The sequence below is a fragment of the Myotis davidii genome, unplaced genomic scaffold (genome assembly GCF_000327345.1).
Source record: "Myotis davidii unplaced genomic scaffold, ASM32734v1 scaffold330, whole genome shotgun sequence".
Classification (NCBI taxonomy): Eukaryota; Metazoa; Chordata; class Mammalia; order Chiroptera; family Vespertilionidae; genus Myotis; species Myotis davidii.
In genome coordinates, this window is record NW_006283770.1 from 7,281,550 (window position 1) to 7,306,989 (window position 25,440).

The window sequence follows — 25,440 nt, forward strand, 5'->3', positions numbered from 1 at the left end:
ACCTCATCTCGCGCCCCTTCACTCATGTTGCATCCAGAAGCCTCTTCCATTCATCTTCTCCTGGCTGATTTCTACTTGTCCTTTGTTGCATAATAAGCATAACTCTCAGTGGAAGGACTTTTGCATTCCTTTGGGGTAAGGCCAGGTACGCTGCTCTGTGCTCCCAGTAGTCCTCCTAGGGCACTAACCATCCATGTGTTGTGTCTCCAGCACTCTATGCTTTACAATGGTAGCCCAGCATCTATCACCACACATGATATTGGGTAGGTTTTCACGACTACTTCCTGAATGTTGATAAGGGAACTTACAGATTAATCAACACATAGTTCTAAAACTAAATCCTCTCCATTTACGTGTAGAATGTGGGGACCATTTGAAAGCAGCATGAATATATCTGTATTAGGGTAAGATTCCAATTTCAACTTTGCTCCCTTCCTTCCCAAATATAAGCAATTTAACAACAGAAAACACCTACTTTTTAAATAATATAAGCCTTATATACTATATCTCCTTGAGGAAGGAATTAAACTTCTAAATATATATAAAAGATTTAATTTCTAGAAATGTACTGCCTTTTTAAAATAAATGCATTGGGGTGGCATTGGTTCATAAAATTATACAGGTTTCAAGTGTACAATTCTCTGTACATCATCTGTATATTGATTGCATTGTATTTACCACCCAAAGACAAATCTCCTTACAGCTAATCACCCAAGGGAAAAGTCCTTTCTTCGGCTGGCTTCATCAAACCTGATGACCCTCTTCTGGAATTTCCCCCCTCACTTCCTACCCTTCATTCTGATACTCTTCAATAAATTCTCTGATAGTACCAAATTATTTACATATAAGCTTAAATAATTCATAATTAGAAAGGTAAACCTGCTGTTTACCGAATGCATTCCATTACAGACAGCGCTTTTTGCTTATTAACTATAACAAACTCTTGATATGAAAAACCTAATTGCCATGCCAAGTCGTGAGAACCACTTTTCACTTCTGAAGAATTGGGGGAGAAATTAAGAAATACTGAAAGAAGCCACGAGGAGAAGGGACATGGCATGTGTTGAGTGCCTAATACATAGGGTGTGAAGCCCCATTCACATCCTAGCTCTTGTTGACTCCTCCCAATGACTCCAAGATCCTGTAAACCAATACCTTCATGTCACCGGAAGGTTACACTGAGGTGAGGTAAATTAAGAGCAGTTGCAAAAGCTTATACTCTGGCGACTGATAAAGCCACAAATTGAACCCAGGTCTATCTGGCATCTAAGAGGGAAGTTCTTCCTACCACAAGAACTCAGAAAACTGAAGAATATCTTTTGAAATACAAAATTTTGTTTAAGTAAAAGAGATGCTCTCTTCGGAAGCCCAAAATGTCCTCTTCATCTTCTCACAGATCTGTGCAACAGAAGGTTTTTTCTTAGACCCCTAGATTTCAGCATCCTATTAATTATGCTTAGATTTCATTTTATCTATCATTTAGGAATAAAATTAAAAAACAGAAAATTTACCATCATATCTTTTAGAGTTTGCATATACTGGCAGGACATTCCATTATATTTAATCTATGTTAATTAAGCTTTGCATTTTAACAAAGCCCTATATTAACACACTTGAGTTACAAAATATAAACATTAAATCTGCAATGTCATTAAGATAGTTCAGCAAGACAGATTCATCTTTGTTGCTCTTCCAATGTGCTCTATTGGTACTATTAAAAAAAATCCATCAAATTAGAAATATAGATTAAAATAAGAGTGCCCATTCCATTACTTAAAAAAGTCTATTTCAATTGCTATTCCTAGGTACGTTTTTCAATCATCTTTATACTTAAGTTTTCCATTTCATTGTATCTGTTCACTTAAGATATCCATGCAAACCGGATTGGCTCGGTTACTAGGAATTTTGCAGGTATCGCTGTGCCAAAAAGTTCACTCTGGTTTAAGGAATCACAGCCTCTCAAACCACTCACTTCTGGCTGCTGCATCCCCATCAGGTGAGAGAGATGCCTGCCTTTGCCTAGAAGGGAACTCAGCCACTGAATGAACTCTCCTGTCATTAACTCAATAATGGCCTCGTCTGAGAATAGCCAGAAGCCTGGCAGAAATTGGAAACAGTGGTTTCCAAAACAGTCAATGCCGTTTTTCTGGATGGTCGCTGTGGGAAAGGCAGTTGGATGATGACTTCCTGTGGGGCACGTGAAGGCCAAGGCGAGCATTCAGCTCCCGGGATGCCATTCCCCAAGTTTATCCGCAGAGGGGAACTTGGCCTGGAAACTGAATTCAACCATAAAGCCTGGGAGATGCTCATTTCCCTCTAACCACAGAACTAGAGAGGAGTGGCGGCTGCTTATCTGGCCACTTCTCAGTGTCCTGTTTTCCTTCAGCATCAAATGTCAACATCACCACCAACATGGCCAGAGCCACCATCACGGACACTGCCACCAAGGCTTTTTTAATATCAATTTAAACCTAAAAGGCATTTTCATTAGGGTCCCATTCTGTGCTAGGTGTTTTACAAATATATCTAATACTTACAAAAATCTCCAGGTATTCTTTATTTCAGCCTCCAGATGCCACACCTCTGCCCTTTTCTCTGCCCTGTGCAACCTCTACATGTAGTACATCCAGGGCAACCTCTGTGCCTGGGACAACATACGCCATGACACTAGCCATGAATTTCTGGGCAGCCCTAACCAGAGAGGAAACATCCCAAACAATCAAGACAGAAACTGCCTAGTTATTCCAATATCCATGTTCTCTCAGCCTTCACCCACCACTAGACCCAATTTCCCAGGACTGGTCAATGAAATGGGGTACAAGTAATGCATGACATATCTAGTCCTGCTGGCTCTCAAGCCTACCCAAGGGGAATGACAAAATTCTCATCACAGTGAAAGTTATTAATCAACCTCTCTCAGAATGTCATCATTCAAGTAAAACTAAAAACACATAGGAGCCAGATAACTGAACAGTACTGCATACAAAGTTGTATCTGTATGTATCTATATGCACAATAGCTACCCATTCTTTGAAAATGTGCCCCCAAAATTAAAATACTGAGCATGGTACACAGCCACCATTTCAGCAAAAACCCAATTTCAGAAAAAAATTTTCATCAAAAAAAAAAGTCTAGGAGTCTTAAAGCACATTTTGATGTCTGTAAATAAAACCAGGTCATACAATAAATATTTATTTTAATCACTTTGAAATTTTTAAACACTCCCCTAACTTGGATCAAAGAGGATGCCAAATTGAAATTTAAAACTATAGAAAGGTACAGAAAATGAAAACATTATATAGTGATATTAATATGCTAAATTCAAAATAATACAAGAAAAAGCACTCAGTAAACAGAAAATAATGAAAATAAACGAACATTCAAGAAGCTAGTAAAATCACTAAGATGATTGAAAAGGAAATGAGCAGAAATCAATGAACTTAAAATGAAAAGCAGTAGTCTTGATCAACAAAACTAAGAACTGTTTCATTTAAAAAAACACCAATAGATTACACAATCCCATGATGAGCCCAGCCAAGAAAAGAAGGAAATACATATGTTTTACATTACACATTTAAAAAAATATCACCACAAGTATAAATGTTATTACATAAAATATAATGTCCAATTCTTTGCTCCAAAAATTGCAAACATAATGAAATATGATTAACAAAATTTAAGTTTATCCAAAGAAAAGTTTAAAATTAAATAGAATAACATGAAAGAATTAGAAAATGAACATTTCCAATAATAGAAGATTTCCCAGCCTCCCCAAAATCAAATTATCAGCCTATAATATAGTCATGCTAATTCTATCAGAAACATTTATAAATGAGGTATTACCTATATATTTAAACCAGCCCAAGCATTAAAAATTTCAAAAATCCTTGAACTCACATCCCCCCCACCCAAAAAGAAACCCTACAGTATCTCACATATTAATGAGTTAAAATATTTTAAGTGTTTAATATTTTAAACACTTAATATTTTAGTGTAAATGTTCAGAACAATGGTTGGCATTGATCAGTGCTCAAAATAACGTTAGTTACTACTATTTTTACCAACCTACCTGTTCCATCTTAAAATCGTGGCAACCTCTTTCTGGGATGCTGTTCTTCTGATCCCTTATTCCTTCCCATTCAGCCTGTCAAATATCTACTCACTTTTGTCCTTACACAACCATCACCCTTCCTGAAGCCTTTCGTGGTTTACCGCAACCCATTCCGAGATTAACCACTACTGCCTTTATTTCCCAAACACAGCGTATTAGCATTGCATCTATAATACTCTGTGATATTTATCTGTCCCACTTCCCCATTAACTTAGGTGATCCTTAGAATAAAAATTCCCTATTATTCACCTTAATATTCCCAGTGTCAAGCACAGTTCTGCACAATACACACTTATTAAACATTACTGTTAAATGTTACTCATTAGCTTGCGTGATGATCTAAATATGATGGATAGAATGTGGTTTCATATGAGCAAGGTCCACCAGAAGCTAGAGGTCGCTCAGAAAGATATCCGTGAGCGGTCCTTGGAGAGCAAACAAGAAAGCCGCTTGGCCCACAGTAAATTCTTAATGCAAAGTAAATGTACTGATGTGTTCAATAGAAGCAAGGCCTCAGCCAGCTGCATGTTCTCTCGGAGCTACCACCTCTAAATCCCCGGGCGTTCATGCAAGTGCATTCCTCCTACCCAGGTTTCTAAGATTGAGCTTTCTTACCTGTGTTCCAGTTCCCGAATGGACAGGATCACTCCTGACGTTGACGGCTTTTGCTGTACAGTGGCCACAAAGGTGAAGTCACTCTTGTTTCGGAACAGCTGAATTAATTTCTCACTCACGTGAGGGGCTGCATGGATCTCTCTGTGTGTGTCTGGGAGTCAAGAAAGAAGAGCGGGAGAAACAGGAGTGGGGGGGCAGGGAGAAGAAGGAAAGAAAAAATGCAGAAGAAAAAAGAGGAGAGAGAACATGAGAAGGAAGAGGAGAGAAGATGCAGAGTTAAAAATGCCGTGTCCAAAGGATCCAGGTTGCATTTTTCATTTCCCCCTCTTATCAATACTTTCCATTTTCAGACGCCAGCCACCACTCCATACAGCTCGCTCATTCAATGCAAAACCCAGACATGCCATCCCGGCCACCGTGCCCCCTTGTCACTTTGACACGTTCACAACTGGCCAGGGGTGTTCTGATGGGAATTCTGACAGGACACTGAGCAAGTTGGCCTGCTGCAAACAGATTAAGTTGCTGTAAATAAAGGCAAATAAATGGGGCCCTAACTTCAGAGAATCCTGAGTCTAGGAGGATCCAAACGCCACTCTGCAGACTCCAAGTCCACTTTTCCCATGGGCTCTGTGACCTCTCCACAATGCACCGAGGGAAACCCATCCTTGCTTTGTACCCCACCAAGATTTACTCGCGCTAATAATACCAGACAACTCCGCTTTGCCTAGAGAATAAATACAAGGCATGCTTGTAATCCATACACGTGCCTGGAATTTCTCTGCACATATGCAGTGGGTGACTTTCCTCATGAAATATTTATTCAAGTCCAGGCCTACAGGTGCGAGAGCCTGGACAGGAATCTCTCTGCAACATCCGCGTATGAGAGACATTCATCATTTCATACGCAGACTCCCCCTTGTCATGATAAACCGGGTATTATCTCCTCATTTTACACTACGCTGCCTGGCATCAGAAAGTGGCACCCAGGGAGCTGAGCTGGAGAAAACTCTTCAAAGAATGACAAATGAACAGCAAAGGGGTTTAGTGAGACTCGTGGTTCCCAGACCGCGTCCTCTGACTATGTAACTACCCGGTTATTACTCGGGGGCTGCAGGAGGAGCCTTTGAAAACACAGAACACAAAGGCTGCACCGCTGCGCTGCCCACCAACACCCCAGACCTGTGTGCGGACCTTAAAGCACCTCAGCTAAAGAGTGGCTTCTGACAAAAAGAAATCCTTGAATTCTTGACTTTAGTTTGGCCTCAGTCCCTTCATCTACAAAATGAGGGTATGGACTAGGCCAGTGGTCGGCAAACTGCGGCCCCTTGAGTGTGGCTCTTCCACAGAATACCACGTGCGGGTGCGCATGTGCAGTGCGATTGAAACTTCGTGGCCACACTCAAGGGGCCAAAGAGCCACATGTGGCTCGCGAGCCACAGTTTGCCGACCACTGGACTATGTCATTTGTCAAGGCTTCCTGAACTTAACCTTCCATAATCCCATGAGTAGTTGGTTTAAATTTGCAGCACAGAAAAGAACACCACAGTCTACCTACAAAAGTCAGGCTAGGAATGGCATGAAGGTCGGTTCTCCCAACCCAGGGAGAACACTCTACCAGCATAGTCCTACTTGGACATCTGCTTTTCTGCCCAAAAGAAGGCCTTCACTACTGTACTGGTAGGTGACCTGCTGTCAGCTTTGGTCAAGGGCTGAGATAAGGAGAAGGTATGCTTCCAGAATACCTTCTCTCTCCACTCTCCACACAGCAACCAAAGAGCTCTTTAAAAGCATAAGTCAGAATCATTTCCGTTTCCTGCTTGAAACCTTCTAACGGCTTCCCACTGCTCCCAGGGTAACATCCTGGCTCTTTAGCATGGCCTGCAAGGTAACATAGAAATTGACTCTTGCCTACCTCTCCCCACAGCATCACACTCTTCTCGGTTGCAAGAGGAGCTCCCCCAGCCCATTCCTGCCTCAGCGTCTTTGTCCTCCCTCTCTACCCACAGTGCTCTTCTCCCACTGTTCACATGCCTGGCCCCTCCTCCTTCAGCGCTGGCTGCAAATGCAACCTCCTGGGTCGTTCCTCCAAAACAGGCTCTCTGCAAATGTCTAACACGCCACTCTAATTATTCTCTCCATCTCACCTTTCATAACATATATATTGTGATCCGTTTATTATTCCCTTCTATCATAATCTTATTTCATATTCCTTACATAATTTCCCTTCTTTTGCCACGAGACTATAAGCTCCATGAGGGCGGGCATATTTATTTATTCACTGTTCTATCTATAGTTCTTAGTGCCTGGCAGAAAACAGGCAGCCAATAAAAACATACTGAATTAATGTATTTTCCACTTATTTTTGTCATTCACAGTGTTACTTCAAGGAAGCACACATATTAGAATATAGGGCCGAAACCGGTTTGGCTCAGTGGATAGAGCGTCGGCCTGCGGACTGAAGGGTCCCGGGTTCGATTCCGGTCAAGGGCATGTACCTGGGTTGCGGGCACATCCCCAGTGGGGAGTGTGCAGGAGGCGGCTGGTTGATGTTTCTCTCTCATCGATGTTTCTGACTCTATCTCTCTCCTTTCCTCTCTGTAAAAACTCAATAAAATATATTTTTAAAAAAAGAATATAGGAATGTCGTTTGGAAAACTAGGGGATCAATGGGTACTTCTCAAGTGCCAGCAGCCATGGAATTAAAGAAAATGAGGGTCAGCGTCAATTCAGCCCCTCCTCTTTGTAGGACACCCCACCTCCGGGTCTAATACATCCCACCACACCTGCTCACCCATGGGAACATTCTTCAGTCAGCTTTTCCCGCTTCTCTGTGACAGCGACTGGCACACTGAAGACCCCATTAGCGCTCACCAGAGTGAAATGTAAAAAAATCTATTTTGATACATTGAGACTTTATGTACATTTTCATTCTCAGAAAAGCTCTTTTGAGTAAATGTTTACCATAATTCAGCCACTAAAAAAAACACAGGGAAATATTCCCACTTTTTACAGTACAGAGGTGAGCAAACTGGACCAGGTTTCAAGGGACTAATGACTGCTCTGAGTTGAGCAGACACCTCACTGTGCCCCTAGCGTAAGATTCTTTACCCCTCTGAGCCTCACCCTCCACATCTGAAAACCGAGGACTGAACTGCACAATCTCCGGGTTCTTCCCTAGTCTCACCATGTTGTTTAACCCATCATAGCAAAATAGGGTATTGAGGCTATTTAAGCACCCAGATTTTTTTATCATTTTTCTCCTCTACTGATTTTCCAGATCACCATAAATGTACAGCTGTCAATTACTGAATATAGTGAGATGTCACCTACTTTGCAGTAGCCTGCTTTTATCCTGGAGTTAAAAGAGCAACCTATGAAAACCAATTGAGAACCTACAGTGAATATTGTACTTCCATATTCAACCACTATAATGTATGTTTGCTGTATTTCAGAATATTCAATTCTGCGAAAGAAAAACAAGTGGGATGGATAAAGCTCATAGGACATGTTAAATATAGATAGCAAGTTAGCAACCTGTGAAACGTGTTAAACATAGATGGAATAAATGAAACATAAGTGTGTTGAACACACATTAAAAAAGGATTGAGTAAGAGTATGACTTATAAATAGAAAGGGTGGGAGGACCAAGTCATTATGTACAAATAATGACACCTTCAGAGTGATAGCTATGTCATCCCTAAATCCGACACCCATCTTTGACACCCATCCCATTCCCACTGTGGCCCCACGTATACGCTGAAAAATGCTAAATAAAACCCACCGCTGATCACCAAATTAACAGGTGAACTACAGCTGTGGACACATGTGCTTGTCCCTGCTTCTCTCCAATAGATAAAGCATGTTGGCTCCAGGCACCTCCCATCCACTGAACCCTTTTTTTCCTTTTATCCCCCACAAACAGATACTGTAAGCTGACCCAGTCAGTTGCAGCTTAGGAACTAGTCATCCAAAATGCTTTTCTGGGAATGTATCATGGTCTTAGGTGGGTGAGAAGAGATTTTTTTTTAATTTAGGCAATACATTTCTATCTGTACTGTACCACTTCTTTTATAACCTCAGCTCCAATCCATGTAACCACAGCATCAGCAACAAAGCTGATAGGGCAGAGAGGAAATCTGAAGATATGACCAGTGGATAAGCCAGGAATCCAGTGAGGTCTCCTATCCTCCCCCCACCCCACTTGTACCCTTTTCTAAGTGTATCAGCCTACTCCATCTCTTTCCCATCCTTCTTCCTGGATATGTTTAATTGATTTAATAAGCAAAATGATTCCAGCATTAGAATTTGGTCTGTCTGTGAATCTTTCTGTTTTGTGACCTCTAGGAGTGCACCTGAAGTCTCTCACTGTATCACAGTAATTTCCCACATAACCGCCGCTTTGGGTGAACACTTTACATTTTGAAAAGAGGGGAAAAGGGAACGTAGTTCCAGATACTCGAGGTATTGCATGATCTAGTTAAGAAGTGCTAACTCAGCAGCAAGGGTTAAGTGCTTTTTCTTTCCTGGGATGAGGCAGCTCTACCTAGTCATTTTTAAAGAAACACTAAAAATGCTAATGTAGTGATTATGCATCAGTAAAACAGTGTTGAGTGAAGAAGGAAGGAGATTAGGCAGTAGAGAAGAAATTAAACGATGGTACTCGCACTCTTCTCTAAGATACAGGAAACTTCATTTATCTTTTCCCTGATTCCTAGGGTGCAATGGGTATTATTTTCATTATGGACAAGAATATACTTGTGTTTCCTTTGTGCCAGGCACTGTGCTGGGCACCAGGGAGGTGAAAGTAAAACTGCAATTTCTGCCTTCGAGGATGGCTTCCTGACCAAGACGTTACCTGGTGGCAACAGGGAGAGTGGGGCAATGCACAAAGGAAGGAGGGAGCCTGTGGAGCCTGGGAATGACATCTGTGGAAGATGGGTCTTTGAGCCTAAGTCAAAAAAGATGAGAGAGGGGGAGAAGAGGGCCTTTGCTGAGGGATTGCTCTGCGGATGTGATCACCCACGTGCTTCCCATTATCCTTGTTGCATTTTTCTTTCTCTGCAAGCATATTGCTCACTCAAAGTCCAGCAGGAAAGCATCTATTCAACCTATTCTTTTTTTAAATAAACTTTTAGTGATTTCTGAGAGGAAGGGAGAGGGGGAGAGAGATAGAAACATCAATGATGAGAGAGAATCACTGATCAGCTGCCTCCTGCACCCTCCCTACTGGGGACTGAGCCCATAGCCCGGGCATATGCCCCGACAAGGAACTGAACCAGGACCTCCTGATTCATAGGTCAAGGTTCAACCATTGAGCCACACCTGCTGGGCTACTCCACTTAATCTTAAAGGGAACTCTCCAACAATTGGTGAATTGAATAAGCAAACACAGCAGCAACCAGAAACGTGACAAAACAAACACACCAGGGCAGCCCACCTCAGCTCTGACTGATGGGGAATCTAGGCAACATCTTAGCGATTATAGCATGTTTACACCGAGAACCTCAACCCAAGGCAGAATCCTGATATAGGACATGGCACAGGCTCCTGGCCTGAGGCCCATGTAAGCTGGTGGGAAGACTGGCCCCAAAAGGTAAAGCAACACTTGTTAATTTGAAATGTTGTTGGCTATTCATTTCTGAGGACAGAGGAAATTTGCCACTTCAGAACCTGCCAAGCATCCACGGGCGAGTCCTGTTGTCAGGAGGGAAGGGGACATGTGTCCCACTGTTAGGTCCTGCAGCCTTTCTTCGAGAACGTCAGGTGTTATTGATCTAAGCCGCTTCCAAAGAAGCAGAAATCACAATTAGAAACTGGTGGGGATGCCAGGAGACTCCCACTTAACAGGTAGGAATTTCTATCTCCACTAACAAGTTCACAATAGCATCCCATTAAACCGCCATTAGCTCCAGAAGCCAGAATGATAAACAGCCAACGTGTATGGCTTATTATGCTGCCAAGTGCAAGCTAACTGTTTTGCACATATCATTTCCCTTACAATACTTTATTCCTCTTCCTGTTTTACGGACAAGAAAGACTAAGGCTTACAGAACTGAAGTAATTTTCTGAAAGACACTGGGCTAGGAAGCCATGGTGCTGAGATCCCAATGTGGCAGGCTGGTTCCACATACCACTTCCCTGTGCTACATCTGCTAGTCACCCACGTGACGTGTGTGATCTCGGTGCTAGGGTGTGGAAAAGGGACAAGTCACCATCGTGTACCCAGGACCTGACACATTATATCCACTCAGGAAATATTTATGAACCGTCTATTTGTATAACACTTCTGTGAGCTAAATATCAACATCTCCCCATTTTACAGGTGAAGAAACTGAGGCGCAGAGAAGTTTTATGGCTTATCCAGGCTCAAGGTAAGCAAATGAAGATAAAACTGACTCTCACATGACACTCCATGGCATTCACCTGGCAGCCCTGATTACTTTTTTATCATCTTCTCTTTCTGCTTCCCAACCTCCTCACCCCCGGCACTCCAGCCACACAAGCCTTTTCCTTCTTTCCAGGATCGTGCTCCTCCCCACCTTGGTGCATTCCTATCTGCAGTGACCTCTCTCTTATTTTCCTCTTCTTCGGGTGCAAGCCTAATTGTCCCTCCTTCGGGCTTTCTCTGACTGCCCCAGGCCAGCTCGGGTTCCCTGAATTGTTTCACTGTATTTTCATCATCATCAAGGTTTCATGCATGTAATCATGTTATTAATGGCTACCATGCCCACTAGACTGGATATGCCACCAGGAATGGTTTCCCAGTATGTACCACCCCATACACTGCACACTGCCGGGCACATGGTAGAGCTTTACTAGATGTCTATTACATTAATAATTAATATGGCTTGACTCCAAAGTCTGGACCACAACACAGCAAAAGAGGTTTACTAAGGACACTCAACTATAACCCCAACTTGTTGACAAAAAGTACATTAAAGTAATGAGCTGTCTAAGGAATAAACAAGCCAGCTGAGTGTCCCCAACTCCTCCATCAGGGACTAAACCTAAGGAACCCTGTGACACATGATAGTAATCAATTTTTGTAATTACTATGTTATTCAATCAAAAGAGATTGCAGCACCCCCATAATTTTACTAACTAGGCAGGCCTGGTGAGGCAGCTGAGCTCTGATCATAAACATTTAAAATGCCAGTTAGGAAAAGCCACACTTCCCCCGTCACTAAGAAATTAGCAAACTGTAACCACTCCTCTTTAGGCGGCCTCCCCACATTCCAGTGATCAAGTCACCCCCTTACCCTCATCCCTCCACCCCCATCCCAGCTGGACGCCTCTGAATACAGAGAGAGGTAAAGCAGGGATGCCAGCTCTGTCTGAATTACAGGGCAGGAGAACAGAAAAGGAAAGACTGGTGAAAGGATTGCATAATAAGACTGCATTGCAAATGGTACAAATTTCCCAGTCATGGGGGTGTAATGTATAACACGGTGCCTAGTGTGAACAGGACTGTGCTGTGTATTTGAAAGATGCTAAGAGAGTAGATGAACCTCTGTCTCTCAGCCCCGTCCATCTAGCTCAGCTCACCCAGTGTTTGAACGCCAGCTCCCCCAGTGAAACTGGGAGATCTTGGATAACTCAGCTTCCTTCCATGCATGAGTTGCCTCACCTGTAACACGGTAGTAAACCCGCCCATCCTGGAGGGTTCAGTAAGGAGGAATGAAAGCATATTTGGACCATGACTAGCACACAGCTGTGCTCTCCCCTCCCTCAACCTCGCTTTACATTTCTAAGAAGCTTTGCAAAGGCGGCTCAGAAACCGACACCCTAAAGTGTGAGCTTTAACATTTGCCAATGTGTTCTCACACATGATGGTATTTCATGTTCATAGAAGCCCATTGGATAGGCACTGATAGCCTCACTTGAAAGATAAGGAATCGCTGGCTTATAGAAGAGTGACTTGCCCAAGGTCCCACCTCCAATAAGTAGCAGAGACAGAGCTTCCGACTCCAATTTTGCAGCTCTTTTTATATATTTCTGCATGGCTTCTCTAATCCCCAGGCAAGAAATAATCCTTCAGCTTGTCCATTCCATTTCCACTCCAACGCCAGGGTCTCCTTACCTCAGCGGCATCCCTCCTCCAGGACCCAAAACTCTTCCATATGTTAAAGTCTGTTCTCTAGCCTGCTTAAAAATCGGAGTGGTGGGCCCTAACTGGTGTTGCTCAGTGGATAGAGCATCGGCCTGCGGACTCAAGGGTCCCAGGTTCGATTCTGGTCAAGGGCATGTACCTTGGTTGCAGGCACATCCCCAGTAGGGGGTGTGCATGTTAACCGCCAAGCTAATTCATGATTATTCATTATAAATCATTTTCACATGTTGCTTCAAATGCTGTGTTTCAAGAATAAAAATCTGCCCGCATTGAAATGCACAGTAATTTTAATATGTAAGCCTCCTACAGAGATGATGTCTCATTTTAATTATTGTTGCAGTTTAATAGGTTTCCATTAAATTAGAGGATGGAACAATTACTGGGGTGAACAGCTAATGTTTCAAAGGTAAGCTCCTCGGGTTCATGGGCAAAGATGGAGAAGCAGAAAGCGACTCTTCTGGGGAAACAGTGCTGGCTACTTCTTTTCCCAGCTTCAGAACAGAGCTGGCAGCCCGCATGGGGACATGCAAACAGCTTAAGCGTGTGTTTAACTTAAGGCATCTTAATTACATAACTTTTCTATCAGGAATCCGGGCTCCCCTGTCATCAGCGTAGGAAAAAAAAGCTCTTAAAAGTCCACAACCTGCAAAGCTAAGGTGTCAAACCGCAGGAAAATACTCCTGATGAAATTGTCTTCTCTCTCACATGCAAGTAATTTAGTTGGTTTAGTGGATTCATCTCTGACTTTCCACCCCTGGGAAATTGGTTCAACTCCAACACAGGCTGCAGTGACCAAAATCATATTAATTAGCAAACTGTCTGAGCCTCGATGAGAAACTACTTTGGTGGCCTCAGCGATATCTTACCCTAGAAACTGCACAAATTTGGCACTTGGGGACCAAGAGGGGAGCATTACATCTCAGGCAGAGGTGGAGGAATGAATGAGAAGTAGGGAATAAGGGCAGGGTGGGAGGTAAAATCTGCTTTATTGGGGTCCCAGGGGTCAGAGGTGAGGATGCTTGTGATTACATTGAGGGTTTGGGGGCTCTGCACCCAGGGAGAAGGAGGGGGCTTGGCACGCTTCAAATGGGCAATTCTTTTCTTTCCAAATGAGCTGAAGGAGGACAAGAGGGCAGCTAGAGGGGATGCTTACAGAAATAAAAGGCCTATTAGGTTAGGGCAGGCCTGGTCACTATATATGCCAAGAAAGTAATGTGGGAACCTCTCCCTATGCTATGGGAAGGGGGAAAATATTTTCCACAACAGAGAGTCATCACAAAGCAGCCTCAGTCCCAGGTAAACCAGCAGTAACCACGTGGTGAACAAGGTACCGTCACTGCTCACCACCACTCTATGCCAGCCTGATACTGACCACAGGTTAGGGCCCACGCTGGCCACGGCTGCCAGAGGAGGTTCTCTTCTCTATCAATGCTAGTATTCTGAATATTTCCAACAGGATTAATAATGTGGAACTCCTCAATGCAACGCTTTCTTCGCAGCTCCTTTATATCCGCTGTCCTAAAAAGCACATCATCAGCTCTTACCTCACGTGCATTGATCTAATTACACGCCTTGTTAGCTAATTAGTTCCAGAGTCACTGCTGGGGAGGTCTCTCTAGCTATCTGTCTATCTGTGCTGGCCGCAGGGTGTCTGTGCTCTCAGCTGCTGGGGAAACTGCAATTACTGGCCTTTCAACCTGAGCAGGGGAGGGGCAGTAAAGCTCTCTGGACACCTGAGACTCCGGGCTTTGAGCGGAAAGGGAGGGAGCTATGGATGTGATTTCTTGCAGACTTGAAAACTGACTTCTTCATTAGAGATTTTATTCCAATCAACTTAAGCATTAATGTCACCCTTAAAAAGACTCATTGGAAGTGCTGCTTGCTCCTGAACTCAACTGCCAATGGCTTCCTGGCTACTGGCTCCCTCTCCACCAATTTCTCCCTACAGCCCTCCCAAACAAGATCTACAACCAAGGGCAAAAATGACAATCCCCATTTACTGAAGCTTTTTTAAAGTAATGAAAATGTCAATTTGGGGAGAAATAGGTCTTTGATCATTCCTGCAAGTAACTTGGCTCTTGCATGTCCTAGGCCAGGGGTGGGCAAACTTTTTGACTCGAGGGCCACAATGGGTTCTTAAAGTGGACCTGAGGGCCGGAACAAAAGCAGGGTTTTGTTTGTTTTTTTTTTTTTTAGTTTTATTCATTTCAAACGGGCCGTAGTTTGCCCACGGCTGTCCTAGACCCTAGACTAGGGTAACAACACTGAGTCAGTATTCAGTAAGTTAAATAGTGTTTCAAACAGTGTCTTCATGATAATTCATCTCAAAGGGTAGGTTCTCAGGGAGTCTATGTGGGTATGATCTGACTTAACTAGCAGATACTCTTTTGGGCTCCCTGAACTACCCCCTCCAAGAGTGGTTGTTAGTTCATTTTCCAGCAAAGCCCTCTCAGGCCCCAGCGTGAGCTCGCTGAGTGCTGGGCCCAGATGAGGAGCTCCTGGTATTCTGAATGGGCATGTAATCTCATCTCAACTCCTCCCACCTGAAGCTCTAGCCGCCTCGTCCACGCCTATCCGAACCCTACCTGTCTCTCAAGGCCCAACCCAACCCCTCTAACTCTACAAAGCTTCTGGAGCCCCAACTAAGGTTGGTTTTCCCTCCCCACTTCAAAATTCAGTCATTCATCCATGCCAACACATTTGTCGAGCACATTCTCTGTGGCAGGCTCCGTACCGTGGTGAATGAGACAGACTCGGTCTGGAGAGAGACACCCAGGCAGTATTTAGTACCACTCATGTAGAACCATCTTGCAGCCTGCACTGTGCCAGGTCCAGTGGCCAACTCTCTATCCTCAGCCTAACGGACCTCTGGCAACCTCACAAACAGAGTTCTTCTCTCTCCTTTTAGAAGCACTCTGTCTTTTTGGCACTTTCTTCTGGTTTTCCTCATAGTTCTGGGATCATCTTAAACCTCCTTCATGCCTTCTCTGCCTGCTCCCTAATTCTCAGGGTGCCTCTGAGCACTTCCATTTATCAGCAAGCCTGAGTGCCACCTCCATCACCACCCTGACCCTCAATCCTCTTGACTACTGTAATATTGCAGCAAACACCATATGTCAACTTGCTTCCACTCGTGTCTTTCCTCCTCTCCTCCCTTCTTCTCTTCCCTCTTCTCCCTGCTTTCAGACTCTCTGTCCACCCCATGTATCAATCAGAGAATCAAGGAGACCTTTTTTAAAATCAAGTCATGTATCAATCACCTCATCCCTTACATTAAACCCTCAAATAACTGCCTGTATTAACTTCCTGATGCTGCTACAACTATTACTGCAAACTCAGTGGCTTAAAACGACTTAATACATAAATGTATTAACTTAAGGTTCTGGAGGTCAGAAGCCTAAAATGGGTTTCACTGGACCAAAACCAAGGTTGCACAGGGCCACACTCCCTCCGGAGGTCCTAGAGGAGAGTCATTTCCTTGTCTTTTCCAGCTCTCCTTGGTTGTATCCCTTCCTACATCTTCAATGTCAGCAGTCCACATCTCATAACCAACCGCCCTCTGCTTTCACCTCCTCTCTGTCTGACCTTTCTGTTTCCATTTCAGGAGGACACTTGCAATTACATTGGGCCCACCTGGATAATCCACATCATCTCCCCACCTGAAGATCCTTAACTTAATTACATCCACAGTCACTTTTATTATGTAAAGCAGCGGTTCTCAACCTATGGGTCTCGACCCCTTTGGGGGTCGAACGACCCTTTCACAGGGGTCGCCTAAGACCACCAGAAAACACATATATAATTACATAGTGTTTTTTGTGATTAATCACTATGCTTTAATTATGTTCAATTTGTAACAGTGAAAATACATCCTGCATATCAGATATTTACATTACGATTCATAACAATAGCAAAATTACAGTTATGAAGTAGCAATGAAAATAATTTTATGGTTGGGGGTCACCACAACATGAGGAACTGTATAAAGGGTCGCGGCATTAGGAAGGTTGAGAACCACTGATGTAAAGTAACATTCACAAGTTCTAGGGATTAGCACATGGTTATGTTTTTTTATTATTATTGATTTTAGAGAGAGGAAGGGGAGGAGAGGGAGAGAGAGAAAGAGAGAGAGAGAGAGAGAGAGAGAGAGAGAGAGAGAACTTGCTCTACTTATTTATCTATTCATTGGTTGGTTCTTATGTGTACCCTGAGAGGGGGACCCACAATCTTGGCCTATCAGGATGACACTCTAGCCAACTGAGCTACCCAGCAGGAGGAACATGTATGTCTTTAAGGGTAGGTGATCATTATTCAACCAACCACACAGCCTAATGCAATTTAAATAAAACCCTAACTCCTTAACATGGCCTGAAAGACCCCTTAGACCAGGGGTGAGCAAACTTTTTGACTCGAGGGCCACAATGGGTTCTTAAACTGGACTGGAGGGCCAGAACAAAAGCATGGATGGAGTGTTTGTGTGAACTAATATAAATTCAAAGTAAACATCATTACATAAAAGGGTACGGTCTTTTTTTTTTTTAGTTTTATTCATTTCAAACAGGTCGGATCCGGCCCGCAGGCCGTAGTTTGCCCACGGCTGCCTTAGACTCAGGAGAGCAGCTGGGGCTGAAATGAAGACCAAGCTTTGACTCTGGCCCTGGCTGAGCTCTCTGGCCCCCTTGGGTACCTCCACCCACACTGACCATCCTTGAGCCCCTTAAACTTTTTTGATCCTAAGGGCCTTTCTACCATTTATTCCAAGAATGTGGACTCTGGAACAAAACAGCCTGATTCAACTCAGCTCTGTCACCTACTGGACCTAAAACCTTGGCCAAGTGATCTAACCTCCCTGCACCTCGTTCTATAGAATGGGGCTCATAATACCGATCTCCCATGCAGGATTAGTAGGGATTGCTATAAGGATTAAGTGAGTTAATGAATATAAAGAACGTAATCAGTGCTCAGTACATGAAAAGTGTTCCTCATTAAAAATGCATGGCCCTGGTCCAGTAGCTCAATTGGTTAGAGCAGTGGTCGGCAAACTCATTAGTCAACAGTGCCAAATATCAACAGTACAACGATTGAAATTTCTTTTGAGAGCCAAATTTTTTAAACTTAAACTATATAAGTAGGTACATTATTATTAACTTAATTAGGGTACTCCTAAGGCTTAGGAAGAGCCACACTCGAGGGGCCGAAGAGCCGCATGTGGCTCTCAAGCTGCAGTTTGCCAACCACTGGGTTAGAGCATCATCCCAATGCACCAAGGTTGTGGGTTCAAACCCCAGTGAGGGCACATACAAGATTCAACCACTGAATGCATAAATAAGTGTAACAACAAATCTCTCTCTAAAAAATCAATAAGTAAATAAAATGTAAGTGATCATTAATAATATAATCTTTGCATGGCTGACTCCTTCCTTCAGGCACAAGCTCCAACATCACCTTTGTGGGGAAGCCTTCCCCAATAACCTTACCTAAAACCAATCCTCTCCTTTTTCCACTCTATAGTATGGCTATTTTATTTCCTTCATAGTATATATTGCTATCTAAAGCTACTAATTTATGTCTCATATAACTACTTGTTTATTGTGATGGCCAGAACACAGAGTTCATGAAGACAGAGACTGCCTTTTCTCTGCTACATCTCCAAGACCCAAAATAGTGCCTGTCACATGGCTGTACAATAAATCTTTGTTGAATGAATGAATGAATGAATGAATGAATGAATGAGATATATTGCTGGTTCTCTCCTCCCTGCACCTAGACCAAGAGCCCCTCAAGAGGAGGATGTCTGTCAAATTCTTCTGGTACAATTAGGACCCAACAGTGGCCGCCACACAGCAGCAGGGCAGATTCTCAGGCAATACTTGCTGATTGATCAATATGTAAATGAGCTCTCAGAACATCTTTCAAGATAAAGGCCCCCAAAAAGAAATTATTTTTCTCCAGTCAGTCACTCAAAGATTGAGAGAGAAGGGATTCCAAAGTCACACGTTTTTAAAAAGAGAGAATCAAAGCAGGAGTCCCCACACACATTCCACACCAGTGGGCTGGACAGGCTTCTATTACGGTGAGATCTTATTGAAATGAAATATCAAAAAAGAATGCTATGGCCAGCTTAGGCATGAATTAGGTAGCTAAAAGCCAAGTGCTGCAGAAAACTGTGCCAAATACCCACCACCCTGTGTGTCTCCTTTCCAGTGAAACCTGTGGTTCATACATATTGAGGCAGGTGGAGGCCTTCTCCTATATGGTGCCTCACCCTGAGACCTGGGGGGAAATCGTCTGGGTTGAAGCCAGCATTAGCATGTATTTGTTTATCCCAAAGGATATGACAAGCAGCCACAGCTGAGAACTGGGTCCTGCGTGGTGTCCTGGTTCCAGGTCAGCAGTGGCAAACTGACCAGTCTCAGGCCAAGTGCAGCATCAGCACGTTGGTTTAGCCCCCAGTGCTATGTGCACCCTCCCAACCTACACACCAAAGTTCATCAGGTCCAAGGTACCATGGACAATAAGATACACCAATATTTTACACACTCTAAGGAAGAAAACCAAAAGCTATCAATTATAACTTCGAGACACTATTGATTATAAGACCATCTATATATATAAAAGGCTAAGTGTCTGTCCATCCAACCAGTAGCTACGATACACACGGACCACCAGGGGGAAGACACTCAATGCAGGAGCTGCCATGACACACACTGGCCATTTAAAAATAAATGGCACCATGGCCCTGGCGCTGAGGAACCAACACTCGGCTTCCCCCAAGTGGGACACAGGCCCCACTACCTCCCTAGAGCGACACACCACCAAATCACAGCAATGCTGCCAAGACCCCGTGGCACAAAATGTGACCCTCAGCCCAGCCCAGCCCAAAATGGTGGCTGTGGCTGCCGGGTAATGACGTCACGTAGCAACACCAGGCTTCCTCTCCCTGGCAACTAGCCTCCTTGGAGTTTCTTCAGCCCAGGAGCCCAATTTGCTTTATAGCCAGATGCAAACATTTTACAGTTTAACCAAATGTTTGTGAAGCATTTTCCCATGCCTCATCTCATTTGATCCTCACAGAAGTCCTGGAGTAGGTAGATAGGAGACTCGGTAGAATCCTATTTTCTTTTCATTAGCAAGACACAAATAGCGATCTTAAAATATTTCTTCTAATTGATTTCCTTTCAATGTGCACAAATCCGTGCACCGGGACACTAGTTTATTACATAATTATGAAAACATGAATAGGTGTGTGTACCTTGGAGTCAATGGAATACAGTATAAAAGTTGGGAGATTTCACATAAAAGTCCAGTAAAAAATTTGAACACCTGGCAACACAGAGTCCACATTCCCACAGGCAGTAGAGGAGATAGGCACAACGCATGACACTACCAAATGCTGGCATTCTCCTACTAGTGCACACTGCTCAGCTGTTACCGGGCTGACCCTCTCTGCATCTGGGTTGTGGCTGCTCCCAGCACATCTCTAGCTTGTGCTAATACCACACACCTTCTATACGCAGGCCCCCACACACACACACTCCTCTATTCCCTGCCCTCCCAGCTCCTTCCTGGTTCACCCAGGAACTTAGAAGATGCTGCTGGGCCCTGGTATAATAGGTCTGAGATTTGGATCCCCTCAACCTTTCGAGTGACCAGCCAGAGCACTTTTGGCAAAAAAAGCCCCTTTTCCCCCCAGTATAACATATACATATAGCCGTGTGTGTGTGTGTGTGTGTGTGTGTGTGTGTGTGTGTGTGTGTGGCATGCTCTGAAAAAGTTTGGGTAACATTGCCCTGTGTCGATGTGGAATTTGGGGTCAGAAGATCTGGCCTCCACCATCAGTCCTGACACTAATTATCTGAGCCACAGGTCCTATAATCCCTCTGAAACTCACTTTCTCCTCCATTCAATAGCAACAAAGATAAAGTAGATGTCCGTATCACAGAATCTACATGACAAATACATTCCATCAACCAATGAGCAGCTTTGAAAAGGTCTGTCACTGTCACTTTCCTCCATCATGAGAATGGGGCACATGCAGAGACTGCAGGGGGAAGGCTTTCTCTCACCAGCTTTCTCAAGTAGCTCAGAATCCAGCAGTGTCCACGGGTGGGTAGAATCCAGTGTGATGAAAATAAGTCCTGAGTGAATAAATATCTTACACTAAAACCATAAGTAATTTGGAGTAGAGAGGCTTGGCCATGAGCATAAGAAGCCGTGAGTTGATAAGTGTCTCAGGATAAATTAGTTAATCCATGAGGAACAGTCTAGCCCTGTGTCAGCAGAGGAAGCCTAGAGAACAACAGTTGGTCTTTTTGGTTGTGTTGTTCAGTGAGGTTGATGTACCTTTTTTTTTAAGTGCTTCAGCTTACTTTTCCAATTCATGATGTAAACCCACAGCTTCTTTCCTAAACTCTTTGCTGCAGTCCCACATCGACAGGGCATAGGTATACTTTTAAGCGGGCTTTCCCTGCCAGCATTCCCCCCAACCTCTCCACACCAATCCAGACCCCACACCTCATAAAAAAAGGATAAAAACAGGAGAATGCACTCTTTTGATCAACCACATAGTAAAAATGTGAACATGATAGATGCCAAGATGCCTGTCAGCGTTTCTATTTCTATGTAACTACTGCTGGGGCCTCTCCTTAATTATGCTCGTATTCACCATATGCAGAGTCTGTCGGTGTGGGTCTGCGTGGAACTGAGCCCGGGAGCCCCAACCAGCATAAATACACGCCACACACCCAGTCATTCCCGGCAACTTTTTCAAAGAAATTATAATAGAGACTTAAGAATTCTTCAAAAATGTCACAATAATAACTATTTTATCTTCTCTTATGCCATGATGATGATTTGGAGCTTTGCTTTTCTTATTTCACCCAAGCACACCACAACTCATGAATAAAATATGACAAATTTGATAGCAGCTATTGGAGAGGGTTCATCCGTAACCAGAGACGTGCTTGGTGTACAAAGAGCTTTTGTATTCTGACAGTCTTTGTTTCTGGGATAGGCTCTGATCTCAAAGGACCACATGGGTTTTCCCATCTTTCCTGTCCCCCTCCCAACTTCCCGTCATTCCTGCCTTTGGCTCAACACCTGAAACCGTGTTTACTTTATCTTTTAATGAGAACATTTCTAAACAATTAGGGAACAAATCAAAACAACCAAAGAGCGCTCTGCTCAGATGGAACTAGCTTGAAACCACACGTCAAACAATTGACTCAGGCACAATCACAACCACAAACTAGTGCATAAAGTATGTAACCTGACATCTTAAAAAATCACTCCCGTGACTGCACCCACCTGGCAAGATATTTAAAGCGCTCACAAGGTGCTCTTTCGAGAAGTTTCCTCTCCCCAGCAAAGGCTGCCGGGCCCCTTCAAAGTTCAGAGTATGGTCTACCTCACGAAGAAATAAATGTGAAAAGAGAGGGGAGGAATGTGTGGCTCCGCAAAACTATCCCCATTTATCACGTGGCACCAGGGACCTCAGTCCTCAAGTTTCAAGGTTTCATTTTTTAAAACGAATCTATAAGCAACTTGTTCTATCACACATGCAGCTGGCTCTCTGAGTTTCCTTCCAAATAGGATTTCTCCCTCCGTGCCCCCCATCCCCAATATATTGGTTTCAAAATATTTAAAAGCAAAAAGACATCTTAAAGCCATCGCTTGCCTAGAACTCAGAGGACTGAGGTTTCGACCTCCTGGATGAGCTATTTGCCAAACGTCCAAGTTGTGGGTTTGTCCGAGGAGCCTGACAGATCAATCGATGATTAAGCTGAGACAATGAAACATTTCTAGCACTCTTCAAGAAAATGAACCCTGCTATCAGCAAGAAAATCAGACTGCAGACGCTTAAGCATATGTTGATTTCTTGTGTTCACTATGCAGATGCACAGTGATAACTATTTTGGGAAATTACAAGTCTGGGTTGTTTTTTAACTTCACCCAGATACTCCAAGGTACCAGGGAGAGTTGAATTGTGACCCCCTTCTAGCAACTAGAACCAATCTGAAGCCCAGGTGGCTACTACATTGAGGCTGTAGGTTCTGACGGGGTCAATTTGGTCATATTGTTTTATCTAATCTCATGTTGCATTAAACTACACCTCACCAACGACTGACATGTCATGACATCAGACAATCCACAGGTGGTTAGGTGCAGAGGAAAAATACAATTCTTCCTCCATTACCACTCCACACCCCACACTCATACTCGGAAGCAGACATGTTTGCAGTTACAACAATAAGCTGAGTCTGAATCTTTGGCCGATAAGGCAGCAGCTTGAACACTCGTGAAAAACAGCTAATTTTTATCCCCACAGGACAATACACCATAGCAGCGTTTGGCACTCTGAGGAGCTGCTGGTTTGAAGGGGCTGAGCTGAGCCTTCCTTCCGTCCTTCAGACCTGATATTTCGGAGGCCAAATGAAGCAGGGAATTTGGCAGCTGGCATTTAAATCTTTAACACAGATTGGGGTGAGACACCAAACTCTGGGTTTAGTGTAAAAACAAACAAAGAAGGAGGATGAAAATATCCCCAATTCAGGCGCATGTCTACCACTATCAACAGTGCTTGAAATCCTGAGAAATAATTGCCTTTAAGTCAAAGGATCTCAATGGGGAACTCTCAGGGTCTTGCCTGGTAGATCTGGGAGCAGACTTCTCGGTCACTCTGAGCCTAAATGGGTCACCCCCTCTCTCCTCCATTAGCTGGGCATTCCCTTCCACGCTCCACTTGCCTCCTCCCACCCAGACCTTTGAGGGCAGAGACAGCACAACACACTTCAGATCCACTTTTCCTCAGATAAAGTCTGGGCCCTCCTAGCCTGGGACATAAGACTGATCCGCATTTGTGCCAGCAGCAGTGTGCACCCAAATGTTTCTGGGGCTCTCCAGCCACAACTCTGAACCGGCTGATCGGTGGCACCCTAGACCCACCTGAGCAGCAGAGAATTAAACCCGTCGCACTAGTCAAGTGAACCAAAAGGATGGGTCACACGCACGTGAGAACGTTAGGCTACATGCACTCCAGCCTAAACCTTTCCTTTTAATGGATGGTACAGAAAATGTTGACATTTCTCAACAGAGAGGAGTGTCACACCTCCTCTCTTGTTGGTGTAAGAGGGCCTGGTGGTCAGCTAAGCAGAGGCCCAGACCCCACAGGTAAAATCAAGTCCCCATGCCCACCCCACACTATATATGTCTGGAACTTCTGTTTGGCAACTGGAAAGGAAAATGGAAGGGTTTTTGTTGTTATTGGGACAGCAGCCTGAAGATGGAGATGTCTGCTCCCTCCTCGACAGGCCCTTGGGCAGGATTTGAGCTTCTATGTCTCAAGGGATAAGATTACACAGGAGATGGAATATTTTCTTGAGAGATTTTGTGGATTCTGGGTGAAGCAAGAGTAACTAGGGGCCATGAGGCTAAGTGTGAAGTAATTGGAATAACAGTTGTCCTCCTACTAAAATGTAGAAACACTCTGCTCCTACAAGGGACTGGGTCCCCGGCCACAGCAGGGTGGGGGCAGCTCTGTCTTCAACCAACCATTGCGGGCACCTGCTGGATACCTATCCACTAGCATCTCTGTGGCCCATCAAGCACAGAACCTGACCATGGTTGCACCCTGATCTTGGACTTCCCTGCCTTCAGAATGGTGGTGAGAAATAAACGTTCGTTGTGTAAGCTGTGGTTCTTGTTATGGCAGCCTGAACCAACGCAGCCTGTTAAGAAGATGCAGAAGGAGCTTACCAAAATGTCAAGAAAGTGAGGGCACGGCTCCCACACCAGGTGCTGGAGGCAAGAGATATGACCATAGTCTCAGGTAGGACAATGAGCTTTAGAAATAAAACAACAACAACAAAAAGACATGACCCTCCAAGACAAAGCCTAAAGGAGAAGTGATAGTGATAGGGTGAAATTCTGGAGGGGAAAGAGCTTAATAAATTCATATTAGGTAAACTCAATTTGTAGTGATACGAAGACAAGATTATAAATAGTAACACAGGGGGATAATGGAGTGGGGCCAAATAAGAACACTGGAATGGTTTGGAACACCTGCTGGGGAATATGAAGGCATTTAGGATATACATGAACTGAGAGGAACAGAGCCCAGCTGAGACCTGCTAATAGGAATCCGAAGTCAGCAGCCAAGTCTCACCATCCCTGCTGAGCATGGGGGGTGGGATTCACCCAAGGTCAGGGACTACAGCAAGGCTCTGTGCCCAGTGATGGGGCAGAAGGATAAAACTCAGTGGATGCTGTCTGGAGTGATGAAAATTTTTGGAACAGCAACAGTGGTGGTTGCACCAGTGCTGCCAAATTATACACTTAAAATGGTGAGAATGGCAAGTTTTGTTATATATATTCCATCACAATAAAAATCTATAATAATAAAAGCATAATATACTAATTAGACTGGACGACCTTAATCTAGACAAAGCTGGGGCTATGAGGGAAGCCCGGGTCCTGGATGCCAGGGGGAAGCTGGTGCTGGCAGCAGGGGGTTGTGGGGGAGGAAGGCCTACTCTTGCATGAATTTCATGCATTGGGCCTCTAGTAGTTATATGAAGGTGATGGAAAGGTAAATGAAGCCAGAGAA

General features: G+C 44.0%; 1 protein-coding gene across 2 annotated transcripts in view; it reads right to left on the reverse strand.

The window, feature by feature from the left end:
• NELL1 (neural EGFL like 1) overlaps positions 1–25,440 on the reverse strand; it is a 687,144-nt gene that overhangs the window by 629,826 nt on the left and 31,878 nt on the right. For both annotated transcript variants that reach the window (XM_006753968.2, XM_006753967.2), the window contains exon 2: positions 4,727–4,877. In XM_006753968.2, coding sequence (XP_006754031.1) covers positions 4,727–4,877 — 151 coding nt within the window. The remainder of the gene's footprint in view (positions 1–4,726; positions 4,878–25,440) is intronic.